Genomic DNA, 15,948 nt, shown 5'->3' with positions numbered 1-15,948 from the left:
CAGAGAGCATCATAAAGAACAAGGAACACACCAGGCAGGTCCGAGATACTGTTGTGGAGAAGTTTAAAGCCAGATTTGGATACAAAAAGATTTCCCAAGCTTTAAACATCCCAAGGAGCACTGTGCAAGCGATAATATTGAAATGGAAGGAGTATCAGACCACTGCAAATCTACGAAGACCTGGCCGTCCCTCTAAACTTTCAGCTCATACAAGGAGAAGACTGATCAGAGATGCAGCCAAGAGGCCCATGATCACTTTGGATGAACTGCAGAGATCTACAGCTGAGGTGGGAGACTCTGTCCATAGGACAACAATCAGTCGTATACTGCACAAATCTGGCCTTTATGGAAGAGGAGCCATTTCTTAAAGATATCCATAAAAAAAAAAGTTTGCCACAAGCCACCTGGGAGACTCACCAAACATGTGGAAGAAGGTGCTCTGGTCAGATGAAACCAAAATCTAACTTTTTGGCAACAATGCAAAACGTTATGCTTGGCGTAAAAGCAACACAGTTCATCACCCTGAACACACCATCCCCACTGTCAAACATGGTGGTGGCAGCATCATGGTTTGGGCCTGCTTTTCTTCAGCAGGGACAGGGAAGATGGTTAAAATTGATGGGAAGATGGATGAAGCCAAATACAGGACCATTCTGGAAGAAAACCTGATGGAGTCTGCAAAAGACCTGAGACTGGGAGGGAGATTTGTTTTCCAACAAGACAATGATCCAAAATATAAAGCAAAATCTACAATGGAATGGTTCACAAATAAACATATCCAGGTGTTAGAATGGTCAAGTCAAAGTCCAGACCTGAATCCAATCGAGAATCTGTGGAAAGAACTGAAAACTGCTGTTCACAAACGCTCTCCATCCAACCTCACTGAGCTCGAGCTGTTTTGCAAGGAGGAATGGGCAAAAATTTCAGTCTCTCGATGTGCAAAACTGATAGAGACATACCCCAAGCGACTTACAGCTGTAATCGCAGGAAAAGGTGGCACTACAATGTATTAACTTAAGGGGGCTGAATAATTTTGCATGCCCAATTTTTCAGTTTTTTATTTGTTAAAAAAGTTTGAAATATCCAATATATTTCATTCCACTTCATGATTGTGTCCCACTTGTTGTTGATTCTTCATAAAAAATTACAGTTTTATATCTTTATGTTTGAAGCCTGAAATGTGGCAAAAGGTCAAAACGTTCAAGGGGGCCGAATACTTTCGCAAGGCACTGTATATACACAAATATAATAATGTACAAACATTGATTTTAGATGTCTTTCAGCTATTTACAGGCAATTTCCATCCATGTCTTACAAGTAGGGTTCACCACTCTCAGTGAAGTACGCCACAAGTTTTAATCTTCCCCTTTGTAGAAGACAAATGGTCTGATAAAATACACAAGAATGCCCTTCTTAAAGACAAAGCAGTTTTATTTTTCCTTTTAATTTAGCTTCTGTTCCCTAATTCTCTGTACATTGACCGTCTACTTCTGTATTAGTGGTAAACATATAGCAGTTTCGTGCATTAAGCGCTGCAGTTGGGAAATTTGCAAATAAACAAATGCAAGACACAAAACTTTGAAAGCATACCCTTAAATAGGGGTGTCGCATTGATCATATAGTAACCTAGCCATATAGCGTATAGAGGTATGTTGATAGCCAGAGGTCAGAATGCTTTCCTTTTGTTTTGCAACACACAGTCATTTCGAAGATTATGTTGAAGTTTTAAACATTGCATTCAGATAGGAATGTTAGGCTTATTTTGAAGAACGAACTCTACTTTTTTAAATGTTTACTTTCTACGTCAGCTCTTCTCAACCTTTTCAACTCAGAGTAACCATTGAAATGACTTTCTAGGCTCTGGGATCCCATGCTTTTTTTTTTTTTTTTTTAAATCAAGCCCACCACAATGCTAAAGGGCATGTTAGTACAATGGCTTAATGGTTACAACTTCCACTTTGCAGCATCAGGGTTCTTGGATTGAATCTCAACCAGGATGGTGTTGGCATGTTCACCCTTTTCTTTGTTTGGGTTTCCTTTGGGTAACTCCAGTTTCCTCCCACATTACAGGTCATGCTGGTAGGTTATTTGGCTCAGTTGAGTGTGCCCAAGATGGCTGTCTCACCCCCTAAGCACTTTGAGTCCCAAGGAAGAAAAGTGTTATAGAAATACAAATTGAGCTTGAAAAAGTGTGGTGTTTTGGGAATGTGCTTTGAGGTACCATTCAAAATGACCACATAGCTTTTCTGAGCTGCAAGGGGTGGGGATCTGATGTCAGACAGCACAGAGTGACATGGGATCTGATGTCACACAGCATAGAGAGGAGAGCTGAGTGTAATCTGATACTTGAGTGTAGGGAATAGACACACCCCTTCTACACAGTCTCATAGGGAAACATACACAGCTTAGGATGTCAATCAATGTCCTGCTGTGTGCTAGGGAGGGGTAAGGCCCTCTCCCAGGATTGCTTGGCATTGGAATAAATGATCAGCAGTGACTCATGCAGAGAGGAGAGGAATAGAAATAAAAGCCAGGGATCACACTAGGGGATTTGAATTGAGGCAAGTACCCACTCTAGAAGAATATGCTTTGCTCAGTTTTAATTTCAGAGGTTTACAACCCCTTTAACTTCCAGACACGTTCATTCTCTTTCTCACCTTCATGCAATGCAACTAAATATTTCTCAAACTGAAACAAGAGAGAATTTAATACTAATATAAAATATATATGTTGTGTTTCCAAACTAAATAAAAAGGTTTCTGAGGATGGAGTTTTTTTTTCTCTCTATCTGGAATAAAAAGAATAAATCTGGGGTGTGGCAAAGATGTCTCCAGCCTGGAAATTGTGATGCTGTCTTCTCCATTTTAGAATGCCAGGAGGTATCAAAGCCAAAAAAATAGTCATATCTGCATTTCAAGCAGTTCTTCCTAATGAGATGTAAATAACTCAGTCTTGTCATAGGGGTGAGACTTCTGAATGGATTATCCATTGGGGGATTAACTTTTAGGTCATCAGTTCACCTCTCTGTCCCTCATGGCATCCAGTGTGATGTGGCCACTCCACAGTTCATCAGCAGCTGGAAACCTAATTCTTGTATTGATGGCCCCCATTTGGCAGGAGATATTTAAGCTGATGCTCCGCTCACATCTGTTTTCAACATTACAATCCTCATCCAGCGGTTCCCCCACCCCCCTTAAAAATACAAATTCCACAGCAGGGAGCTCTGGGCGAGCTTGAAAACTACTTGTACTTGGTTTATTGACCCATGCACTAAAAATTCATACCACTGCACTGTTGACAACCCAAAAGGGGGATTAATTAGAAAAGTGCAGAGTTTGCTACAGAAGTGTCTGCCTTTCCCCACGCCGTCCCCAAATCTCCATCTGGTTCTAATAGAGTATTATTTGATGCCTTGAAGGAAGCCAAATAGGGGGGAGGGAGAGACGGGAGACAGAGCTTCCTGTAAAAAGTCAGTAGGGGGTTTAGCCGGCTTGCTGTACAGTAAAGGCAACGTTAGAAAAAAAACACAATCTCTTCATGTCTGAGGTTTATTCTCTGCACACCACAAATATGTAGATACGGCACGCTGGTAAAGCAGTGAAATTATACTCCTGCCTGGTTAGTAAGGGTTATCTTTCTTGCAGAATGGCCTCACCCATATATAACGCATCACTGGCAAAATTGTAAATTTCTTACCTAGGGAAATACGCTGCCCAGTGCCCAGTGTTTTTAAGGTCATTGTGTGAGTCCTATATCAACAAACTGCAACATAATAATGCACAAAAACAAAACAGAATACATTGGATCCAGTCTTGAAAAAATTGTCCTAGGTAGCAATCCTTAAAGCTGAGCTCCAACAACCTAAAAATCAGCAGCTACAAATAATGTAGCTGCTGACTTTTACTAATAGAGCACTAACCTGTCTTGGGATCCCGCAGTATCCTCACCCAAGCCGATTCTTGAATCAGCTCACTGGGTGCTGGCACCGCCATCTTGGGTAAGGGAAAGCGGCTGTGAAGCCATCACAGCCAGTTTCCTACTGTGCATGCATTAATCACAATGCACTTTCTCAATGGGCCGGCTGTGGTAAGGGGCCGCAGTGAACTCAGCAGGAAGTAGGAATGGGTACCTGTCAAAACCAGGTGCCTGCTTCTCCCCTCCTCCCACAAGGTGCCAAATGTGCCACTGAAGGGGGGCAGACAAGCAGAGCTTCCCCTTTTGGGTGGAGCTTTGCTTTAAGGTTGTTAACTTTTATGAGCAGGGCCCTTCATACTCTTCTGCATTGATTTATATTGTAACCGTACTATCTCCATATTTTTTAGTTTCAATATCTCTTTTATTGTAATTTTCCACATAACAAAATAACATACAAACAAGAAAAAAAAAAACAAGAACCAGTAACAAAATCAAAAACAACATTATTACAGTAAATTTGTCAATTATTATAACAGTATACTTCCAGAGGAGAAAAAAAAAATATATTTTTTGTAAAGCACTGGAGCTATATAAATCCTGTATTATAATAATATTAAGAAAAAAGAGAGGTTTAAAGGGAATAATTAAAGATGCTACCGAATACTTTAAAAGTATTAATACAGATTTAAAAAGGCAGAGCTTCTGCTCTGCATACTTGTTTTGGGTCAGTAACTAAAAAGTACAGAAATTATTGGTTAAAGAATAAGTTCACTTTAAAAAAAATTAAATACAGATTTTTATACTGGTAAAAAAAAATGTGCATTTAGCCTTGAAAGCATTGCACCCATGATTAGCAGATCTTGGGTGTCATGCAGGACTCCTACAGACTGTCAGTGTAGGCAGACCATACATTGTACAGCCAGGCAGTTTCACACTGACAGGAATAATCAATGAACTATCAGAGTGCTAAACAGCACTAGTAGTTAATAGTAGTTAATTAAGAACTATAAGCCAACAGCTGCAAAGGATGTCGGTACTTGTAGTTTCCACAGTCACAGAACTCTGTAAATGAATGATGCGGCCTAGCCTGCACAGCCATGTTTTTTTAAAATTGTGACAGCAAGCAGAGGGAGAAGATCCCGCACCTGCTGTCAGAACAGGAGATCGGGGGCTGTGAGGACCGGTGCTACCGTAACATGTTACACCCTGAATATGGGGATAACTTGTAACATGTTACGAAAGGTGAACACCCTGTCAGCACTGTCTATGTTGATGGGGGAATCAAGCAAATTTCTGTCCTTCAACCCGTGGTTGCAAGAAAGAAATTCGCACTATGTACGGGCGGCCTTAGTATAGGTTTCCCACAACCAGAAGCCAGCTACTAATTTGATTTTGGATTGTGGAAAGAAGGAAGTGGACCACATAATTATGTGTAAAAAATGCAAACTACATGCAAATGGTGTCACTAATGGGTGTTGAACTTTGGATCTCATTACCTCAAGGCTATAATAAACCTCACAACACCTTTTGGCACAAAGTATGTAGGTAAAGGTAGCACCTCTGCAACACCCCCAGTTACACAGAACAAATACGTAAAAATAAAAAGTGTTGGTTAAACTTACAAGTGCCTTTTTGCATCACTAGTTCTCCTTAACACTGGCTGTAAAATATATATTAGAGAAAGGAAAGGGACCACTGAGGAAGGAAGAGGGACAGAGGCATTTGGTGTTTAAGTTGGCTTAACCATGTAGACGTTGCACCACCATGCTGCAACCACGGCATGGCCCCGCAATGGTACTTCCTGCTTAACCCGACAGGGGGTTCTATTTTTGCTGAGGCATGCGCACAACTCCGTCTGGCTTGAAGGGGGGTGCATGGTTCAGCTGCCTATTTTTACATGAGGGGCAGTAAAAACATGGTTCAGCTGCCTATTTTTAAAGCAGCCCCCCCCCTCCTTATTCAAACAGCATTTGTTGTAAGTGAGAACGTTAGGAGTATAAAACAGGGACATTCCCAAATACGAAGATTTTTTTGGTTTCAGAAATAGGAACTGACATGTTTTTTGATCAGTTTGTACAGAGCTGCTGCTGTGAGGAAAGAAGATTGGTCTTAGAACTTTGTAAAGAAATGGTGCTTGTCACACCTCGGGGAGCTTTGTGTGGAATTTGTAGGTGGCCGTGTCACAGCTTGAGTTCATTCTGGTCACAGATTTCTGCTGAAATAACAAGTGGAAGCTGAGGCTTCTAGTAGGCTGCTGCTTATTAAAAAAAAAAAAAAAAAAAAACTTTGGAGCCATCATTTTATTCCTTTTTATTTTTAATTTGTTAACATACACTGGTTTGGTTTGGGGTTTCTATTTTGGAAACTTACAATGTTACTGAACTAAAGAAGAAAAATCAGTAGAAAATATCATTTTCACCATACTGTTCAGCTGGATTTACACTTTAATGTTGCTCCTACTTTATCCCAGAACATAATAATTGTTGATTAAATGACAAGTGTATTTTTTTTTCTTAAATTTTTTATTTCAACTTTTCAGTACCAAAGGGTTTGCCAAAAACGGGGACACAATGTTACACCACATCTTTCAATACATTACATACACTGCAATATCCAATAAAGAGACGAAAACCAACATACATGTAGGATAAGCATCTGTGGGGTGGAGGCACTGTAAAGGCCCGTACACACGTACCGATTGTCGGCCGTAAATATTCGGCCAGCGTCCGATCGGCCGATTGTCGGCTTGTTAGTATGATGCTTCCGACAACCGACTGCGACTTTTCAGCCGAACAAATCTGGTGTGCAGGCTATAAATTTTTTGTAGGCCAACAAAGAATGGCCGATTGTTCGTCAGTCAGTACAGATTTCAGCCGACAAAAAGCAGATGAGCAAGACTGGGCATGCTCAGAGAAGAAAAAACACACGGAAAGTTAACCATCACATGACATCACTCCTGCAGTCGGTTGTTGTTGGCCGACAAAATTCGTGTGCAGTCTTTAGCACTTTTCAACCTACACGACAGCACTGGACAAAAGACGGCCGATTGTTCAGCCGACAATCGGTGCGTGTGTACGGGGCTTAAGGATAGATTTTGTCTAATTTTAGAGTTAATAAATACAGTGCACAGTGATAATAATTCATATAATTGGAGTATGAACTCAGTCTATCCTAATCCTGCCTTTCACAATCAAGATATCTATTTTCCTAGAAGAGCACATATGCTATTATTCAAGCCAGTAAAGGTTGCAGGGTTAGGAGGAAAGAAGTGATCTCAGACAGCACATATATGCTAACCATGTGTCTACATTCGACATATATGTGTTAACTCAAAAGACAAGATAAATAATGTAAACCCAAACTCTGAAAATAGCAGTTTATTTGTTATTGGCAGAAACACTTTCAGATAATTGCCATTCCTGCAAAACCGGCGCAACAGCTGATCGGTGTACTTCTTAAACACACGAGACCCCAGCAAATTATCTGAAGATTTTTGGGCTTGAGCTGAACCAGAACCAACCTAAGGGGAGTACTGCTTTGGCCTTTGGGGCTTGATCACCATATGAGTCTCCACCAGAATAAGGAGCAAGACTTTGTCCAGTTCTTCCAATGAAATGTATGAAAATAGTCCTCTAAAAAAACAATAAAAAAAGATGCTAGATAAGGAATGGGAGCTGCCCCTTGTGTGCCATAATCCTAATAGTTACAGAGAAGAAAGAAAATGAGTGGTGCAACCTCGGTTGCCCAGTCATATGGTGGCGGACTTTAGAGGCACAGACTGAGTAAGCACAATCAATAGTTTAAAATTATTACATTTTATTAAAAATTTAAAAGAAAACAGTTAACAACATATAAATAAGATAAAGATTTCCATGTGGATTCAAGGAAAGTATGCAAGCATTGTATATACCAGATCCGTACACCAGCTGTAACTCTCACTAATCAATTATATACAATGCTTGCATACTTTCCTTGAATCCACATGGAAATCTTTATCTTATTCATATGTTGTTAACTGTTTACTTTTAAATTTTCAATAAAATGTAATAATTTTAAACTATTGATTGTGCTTACTCAGTCTGTGCCTCTAAAGTCCGCCACCATATGACTGGGCAACCTAGGTTGCACCACTCATTTTCTTTCTTCTCAATAAAAAAAGATGCTTTCTAGACCAGTGATGGCGAACCTTGGCATCCCAGATGTTTTGGAACTACATTTCCCATGAGGGTCAACTACACTGCAGAGTGCATGAGCATCATGGGAAACGAAGTTCCAAAACATCTGGGGTGCCAAGTTTCGCCATCACTGTTCTAGACTATAAAAGGGATAGGCCACCAGAATATTTTATTCCAACACTCAAGATGCCCTCCTTGGAAACATTCCACATGCATCAAATTCTTAATTTTCTATGCTCACTTAAACAATCCACTGAGAACAACATCACAAAAACTCTTTTTGGAAATAGATGTATGCAGGACCAAGGGGAAGAATCTCAGTGCAATACAACATCGCACAAGCTACCTTATCGGCTCTCATGGGAGGTGGACTTGGCTAGAGAGATAGCTGACGAAGAGTGGTCTATGCAGGGCCGGTGCTACCTGTAAGGCGACCTAGGCAGCCACCTAGGGCGCAACTTAGCAGGGGGCGCCGGCATCCTGCACCCAGAATCAGTAAAGGACCGCCAGGTGGTGCGGCACTCCTTATGCTATGCCCCGCCTGAGAGCTACATAGCCATGCTATGTGAGGGTTCCAGCGTCACCAAAATCCCCATATTATTCAATGCTTTCCTATGGGGAGGTCTAATGCGAGTGCGCGGCCATTGCCGCGCATGCGCATTAGGTCTCGCCCATCGACGTCAGCCGGCAGGGGAGAACTAATGCACATGCATGGCAAAGGAGAGTAGGTGGAGCCTGACCCAGCGCCGCAGTAAGTCACTGAAGGAGTTTTATCCCCTTCAGCAACTTGGGATGGGTGCTGGGAGGGAGAGGGGCAATACAGGGTCCTGCAGTGCCAGAAAAACGAATAAGTTTTCCAGGGGGCTTCAATTTTTATTTTGCCTAGGGCGGCAAAAATCCTTGCACCGACCCTGGGTCTATGGATAGCCAAGATGCAGGAAGGGATACTAATTATGACCCTAGTAGAAGGAAATTATAAGGTCCTGTCCTGTTGGTATCTAGTACCATCTAGGAATGCTAAGATCTATCCTGAATCCTGATTCATCCTCTCTCTGATTTGGAGGTTTTAGATAGGACAATACCATGTATCATATCTGTTGTACTTGTTAAGAGATTCTGGACTAGAGTGTTCACTTTGATTCACTCGGTAACCAATATAAATGTACCAAATATGCTAAAACAGTGCCTTTGAATAATTTGGCTGCAGGCACACTGAGGTCTCATATTCTATATTTTCTTAGTCACTAAAATGTCCATTGCGAAAGTATGGGAATCGCCTTTCATCAACATAGCTGCAACAAAGAACAAAATATCTTGGATTATGCTCCACGAAAAGTTGGCTAGCATTTTTGAGACCAGCAAACCAGAGTTGAAAATGTTATAGTTTCATGATATCTACAATACCTGCATGAAACCAGAGCTTGGATGGGGTGCTGTGACCCAGACTATGGGAAGCAACCTTCTATATCCCTCTTGATTTTTTTTCTTTTCCTTGTTCACTTTTGCTTTTTTTTTTATTATTGTGATTTCTACTCTTTATACCATTGAGGATCATAGGTCATCTTTTCAATGTTAAGGTTTATTCAAAACTGCTGTATGATGAGTTGACCACTGCCCAGTGGATCTATCTGCTTAGACCCTAGAATGTTGGAGGACCAATTAGCAACTATTAAGGGGAGATTTAGTCCCCTTTCACACTTGTGCGACTTGTCCTGCGACTTGGGACTGCAAAGTCGCATGACAAGTCATACTCCATTACTTCCAATGAGTACCTTTCATATCTGTGTGACTTCAAAGTAGTCCCTGCACTACTTTGGTCTGACTTTGATGCATTTTGAGGTGCATAGCCCTCAAGATTACACAGGCATTGCTTCAAGTCCAGTCAAAATAGCGTCTAATTTCAGCAAAATCGCGCAATTGTTAGGTCGCCCAAGTGTGAAAGGGACCTTAATAAAACTGGTGCACTCAGAATCTGGAGCAGCTTTGCATGTTAGCCAATCAACTTCTAACTTCAGCTTGTTCAATTAGACTTTGGCAATTAGGGTGCGTGGGTTTGAAATCACGCGAATTCAACTGAACTTGCGTGATTTCAAACCCGCATTTCAGTGCGAGTTCGGGGCGAATTCGAATGACATCTGTATCTGAAATCACCCCTGAAGTCGCCAAAAGTAGTGCACGAACAACTTTTGGAAATTATGTGGCGCCGCAAAGTCTGCGTTACACAGATTGGGATAGTGCCGCTGCCGGCAATAGGCTGCGATTTGGCATGCAATTTCACATGTCAAATTGCATGTCAAATTGTGCCAATGTGAACGGGGGACTAAAACCTGGAACCTGATTGATTTCTTTGCAGAGCTGCACCAAATTTTGCACTCCTCAGTTTTAGTAAATAACTCCCATTATTTCCACCACTCCTTGAATGGCTGGATGCCAGGTGACATTGCGTATTATAGATTTTTCACTGTCTATTGGGGGCTTGTATTGTAATGTCAGTTCAATACTTTTTGAAGCCTACTTTCTAACCACTGTTTGCGCATACATAAAGGTCAGCAATGTGAGACTCAATTACAAATTGTAAAAGCTCATGATAACCAATTCCATTTTAGTTTACTGCAGATATTCATTCTACTTCGCTGTTATAGATTAAAGTTTTTTTGTGTGCATTCTAAATGTTCTTTGCATAGGCTTGTTTTATAGGATGATGGTGTATAGCCAGTATAGCTGGTGGTGTACATCTTTATAAAAAAACATTACTGAGAACCCCTGATGTAGGTCACCAAATTTCAAGTAAAACTTGACTTGGGCACATTTATTATTGCTATTCTCAAATTTTGTATACTTTAGATTTTTCAAAGCAATCAGTTCTGTTAGTGTCAGGATTCAGGAACATGTTGTTGGGCTGTCTGGCTAAAGTGGGGTACACACTAGTAGAAAATCTGCCGAAAATTCCCTTTCGAGGTAAAATCGTACGATTTTCGCCTAGTGTGTACACAACTTTCAGCAGCTGATGCCGACATTTTCAACGAAAAAAAACGGAGGGACAAACAACAAAATTTTTATCGCCTGTCCCCAGACGACCAATTTTCGTTTAATGTGTATGCAGTACATCTGTGAAAAATCGGATACGAAAGACTACGCATGATCTGAAGGTTCTGACAACCCGGAAGTCTAGGAACAAATGTGCCAAAAAAAAAAAAACGGACGAGAAATTTCGTGAACATTTTTGCACTGTCAACTAAAAACGGTAATGAACGCTGAGCAAGAGAGAGAAAAATCGGAGGATATTTTGTCCGATTTTCGTCAAGTGTGTACCGGCCTTAATGCGTGTGTGCATAGGTGTACACATAATTCTTTGCTGTATGGTCTTCAGCTTTGTTCCTGTGAACCAGACTTGATTTGCATCCCTGATCCTGTTACTGACCCTGCTTCTTCTCTGACCTTGCTCTTGCGTTACCCTTGTCTTGCTCATGTTTCCTATATGACTCTGCAACCAACTACTGACCAAGCTGCTACCTAGTGACCACACTGCCAGATTGTTGCTGACTTCTGCCTGTTCCTGACTCTGCTTACTTCCTGGTGCCTTTCCACTCGGCTCTTGCTTTACCAGCCGTGGGACCTGCCTCCACCATCAGAGGGACTAGGTGTTTCCACAGGGCATCCCCAGCTGTACCTGTGCTTGTCAGATATCAGCGCTCCTAAGTTCCTGCTATCAGTGTCTACACCTGGACACGTGTGCCTTTCCTTCACCACTGCAGTCCCTGTCTCAACATCCAGGGTTGCTCAGACAGAACTGTACAAGAGGCCACCCTTGTAATCTCAGGCTGTGCATACAAAGTGACAGTTAGTATATAGCTAAAAACTTTAACATGCAAGAATGTTTAAATACCTGACATTCGCTCCTTGTTAAATGTACTCAAGTAGGAGGAACAATATACAGTACTTATCATTAGCATGTGAAGCACCGCTACTCAACATGGTAGAGATGAACGGGGAAGACAGCAAAATACAGCATTTTATACTCTCTTTCTGTGTTCAGCTGTCATCAAGCCCCTTTTGTGTGTACAGGTGCTATCTGTCTTATATTGCTAAATACTGCTCTTTTACTGCTGCTTCTACAGTGCACAAAAGTAGCATGTCTCAACGCACATGGATGTATGTGAGCAAGGCTTAACCAAACTAAATCAAATATATGTTCCTTACAGCAACCAAACATTCCTGCTGTCATTATTAAAGTGTACATCAGGAAAACTTAGTATGTGATGTATTTACTGTATGACCACCAAGAAAGTGGCCTTTTATTGTACATTGGTCTATCTACATGTCACATGGAGGTTTTTCTGGATTACAGAGATAGTAAAAGCTGTGCAGACTTGCAGGCCATAGAGGAAATAAAATGGTTCCCAGCATTGAAAGTCTTCTGTGTCTTTCCACAAGTGCCAATTAGATATAAGAAACCAAAGCTCTAAAGTTACTTTACAAGTCCTAGGTATTTTCAAACTTCATGCCCAAATACCCATACCTGTTAAATGTGTAATTTAAAGAGCATGGCTAACCTGTTAAATGTGTAAGTTAAAGAGCATGGCTAAATCTATTGCTGTTTCACCCTGGGCACAGGGCCATCTTACCGAATGGGCACGCTGGGCAGTAGCCCGGGGGCCCAACTTTCCTGGGGGGCCCCAGCTGCCAGCTCAGCAGCGACCCAGCCCCAGCCAAGTCCTGATTCCCGTGTGCATCCCACCGCTGAACTTAGAAGATGGCAAGCGCCTGTCGGCCCTGCGCTGTTGTCAGGCCACTTGGGAACCCACAACTGCAGGAATGCCTGTTCACCTCCACGAGAACAGGCACACATAGGACAGTCGAGTCTGACTCTCGTCCGTGTGTTTGTTCACCGCACCCAGCCACCCAACTGGGAAGCTGTCATTAGCCTGGCACTGCTACCAATAAATATCGCCTTATTGATAATTTGCGTTTTTATTCTCGTGGGTGATTGTGTAGGCGGGGCCCAGTGCACTGCATTGCCCGGGGCCCTTTAATGCTCTTAAGATGGCACTGCCTGGGCAAGATGAAGGATTGGGACATCCAATCTCCTTGTGTATGGGCAAATAAAGGTAGCATTCAAGGGGAGAAAGATAACATGATTTTATGATATGAATATGTTATGATTATTGTTAGCAGGGGAATTTCAAGTTCCCCTCCCAAGATGCCTAATTTACCACCTTAATAGGCCAATTATTCTCATATTTGGCATAAACTCTCGGCAGAGTGAGAACAGGAATGTCTTATTACGATTAAAATTAATTAGACAAACGCTATTTAAATACAGTTTTTTAACATTTGTTATAAGGACTGAGATAAAAGTATAAGTGTATATATTGTTGTCTCTGCATCCATTGCAAAGACTTGCCCTGATTTCCTGTGCCAGCTCAGTGATCCCCATAAATGGGATAGAAAATGAAGTAGGGAAACATACAATTTACAGATTTAACCTGTATAATAACTCATACTGGTTGCACGAATGTCCCACTATTTATATACTTTAGACTATCTTATAGGCTAAAACAGCCATTCTCAAACACTGTTACTCCAGAGGTTACTAGGGTTTCCTTGAGTTGTGGCCGATTGACCTTCTATTTAATGGTGTCTGCATAGTTCTGGGATCAACACCATATGGCAGAGTCAGCTACATGACACCAATGATCTTTTTAGCTGTCCGTAAGGGTAGGTTCTTCCAGATGTTGCTTGGAGTTCCTTGACTGTGGCTGATTGGGATCCCAATAAATGGTGCCTGCATAGCTGAGGGGGCACTGCTACATGGCAGGGGGAGCTGAGTGACACCCATTACCTCTTTGGCTGTCTGTAAGTGTCATATTCCCACCACTGCTGTAAAGTGGACATTCTTCCCACTAGTCATCAATGTAAAGTGGGGTACACACTAGTAGAAAATCTGCCGAAAATTCCCGTCTGAGGTAAAATCATATGATTTTCAGCATGTGTGTACACAACTTTCAGCAGCCGATGCCGACATTTTCAACGAAAAAAAACGGAGGGACAAACACCAAAATTTTTATCGTCTGTCCCCAGACGACCAATTTTAGTTTAATGTGTATGCAGTATGTCCGTGAAAAATCGGATACGAAAGACCGCGCATGATCTGAAGTTGCTGACAACCCGGAAGTCTGGGAACAAATGTCCCAAAAAAATCGGACGAGAAATTTTGTGAACATTTATGCACTGTCAACTAAAAACGGTAATGAACGCTGAGCAAGAGAGAGAAAAATCGGAGGATATTTCGTCCGATTTCCGTCAAGTGTGTACGGGCCTTAAGGGGCATTTTTTCCACTGACCACCAATGTATTGATTTAGTTCCCCAAGACCTGAAATTTATTTCAAGGGTTACTTTGGGGTAGCAAGTTTGAGAAAGGCTGGAATAAAGTTTTGCATATTGGTGTCTATTCTGGCATACTTTGAGCGGAATATTTTTCTTAGCATACCCCTGTTCTGTGCCTTAGTGCACAGTGTAGCCACCACGTAAGTGGCATTTTTTCCACTGACCACCAGAGGAATTGGTTTAGTTCCCCAAGACCTGAAATGTATTTCAATGGTTCCTTTGGGGTAGCAAGTTTGAGAAAGGCTGGAATAAAGTTTTGCATATCGGTGTCTATTCTGGCATACATTGAGCAGAATATTTTTCTTAGCATACCCCTGTTCTGTGCCTCAGTGCACAGTGAACTGTATTAGAATTCTGTGGTTAGAGAGAACGAGGAGATACCAGGAAAGAAGGAACAAATTTAATGTATTTCAGATCCTTGCAAAACATGGAATAGGATTTTTTTTCTCTTTTTTTAAGAGAACAACTTAAAAGTTCTATTGTTCTGCAATCGAGTGAAAACAAAGTAAAAGGAAAAAAGTTACTGAAAGTTTTTGCTTTTTTTTTCAGATCTTCCCCCAGTTTTTCACACTTCCTTACGTAATGTCTGGTCCAGCCCATTGACTTAACACTCACACAAGCTGAGACTTTTTTTTTTTTTTTTTTTTACATTTGTCCTTCTAGCCCTCCCCATTTTCCTCCTCCCTCCCTCCCTCCCTTTCTGTCTCTCTCTCTCTCTCTCTCACTCACCCCTGCATCCTTCTGCAGGAGAGCTGGAGTTTAGTATTAGAATGTATCTCTGCTGCCGGCATTTAGTTATTTCTCTCTTTATAAAATGCACCTTCTTGGTCTTTATCACTGATCTGAGGCTTGCCATTGCCAACACAGGTAAGGGGATGTACACTGATGCTTGTCTAGTGCCTGCATAACTTTGCTGCCCTGCTCATTGTTCATGAATTCTGGAACTGCTTTCACTGTTCCACTTTGGGAATGTGTTGTGAATGTGTTGGCTTTTAGAACAGTTCTCTTGAATCAAGTCTGTTGAGGAGTCGTTGGCTAGTTGAAGGGAGCCTTGGGGGTTTGAGGTGGCCTAGCAAGGGGGGGGGGGGGGACCGGGGATGAGAAGAGTGTAGAACTGAGTGAAAGCAGATGTGCAATATAAAGTTCCTTACAATGGGGTAGGTGGAGAAAAAACTTTTGGATACTATTTCAAGTTATAGCCTGGAACTAAACAAGTAACCGTTCTAACCCTGTGCACAATGAGTCTTCATGACATCACGTAAGACCTAAACAATTAAATGTCTCTCTGATAACGTGGCCATCTGTAATCCCTAAACAGCATTTGTTTGGGTCAGTGTGGATGTGTGCAGACAAGCAATTGTCTAAAGTAAGCAGAAAATTGTCTTTTTTTCCCCTCCTGTGTTTAGAATGTTATGTGCACAAGGCTGGGCCCAAATTCTGGATCTGCCAAGTCATCAGAAAGCTGAAGAA

General features: G+C 41.6%; 1 protein-coding gene across 2 annotated transcripts in view; it reads left to right on the top strand.

Annotated features, from left to right (window-relative positions):
* The first annotated feature begins 15,188 nt into the window (after positions 1-15,188).
* Positions 15,189-15,948, top strand: part of MRC2 (mannose receptor C-type 2) — a 128,527-nt gene continuing 127,767 nt past the window's right edge. For both annotated transcript variants that reach the window (XM_082271265.1, XM_082271264.1), the window contains exon 1: positions 15,189-15,345. In XM_082271265.1, the coding sequence (XP_082127391.1) occupies positions 15,249-15,345 (97 nt within the window). In that variant the 5' untranslated portion in view covers positions 15,189-15,248. The remainder of the gene's footprint in view (positions 15,346-15,948) is intronic.

Source organism: Pelophylax lessonae (assembly GCF_965119305.1).
Source record: "Pelophylax lessonae genome assembly, chromosome: 11".
Taxonomy (NCBI): domain Eukaryota; kingdom Metazoa; phylum Chordata; class Amphibia; order Anura; family Ranidae; genus Pelophylax; species Pelophylax lessonae.
This window is presented reverse-complemented; position numbering and strand designations above follow the sequence as displayed.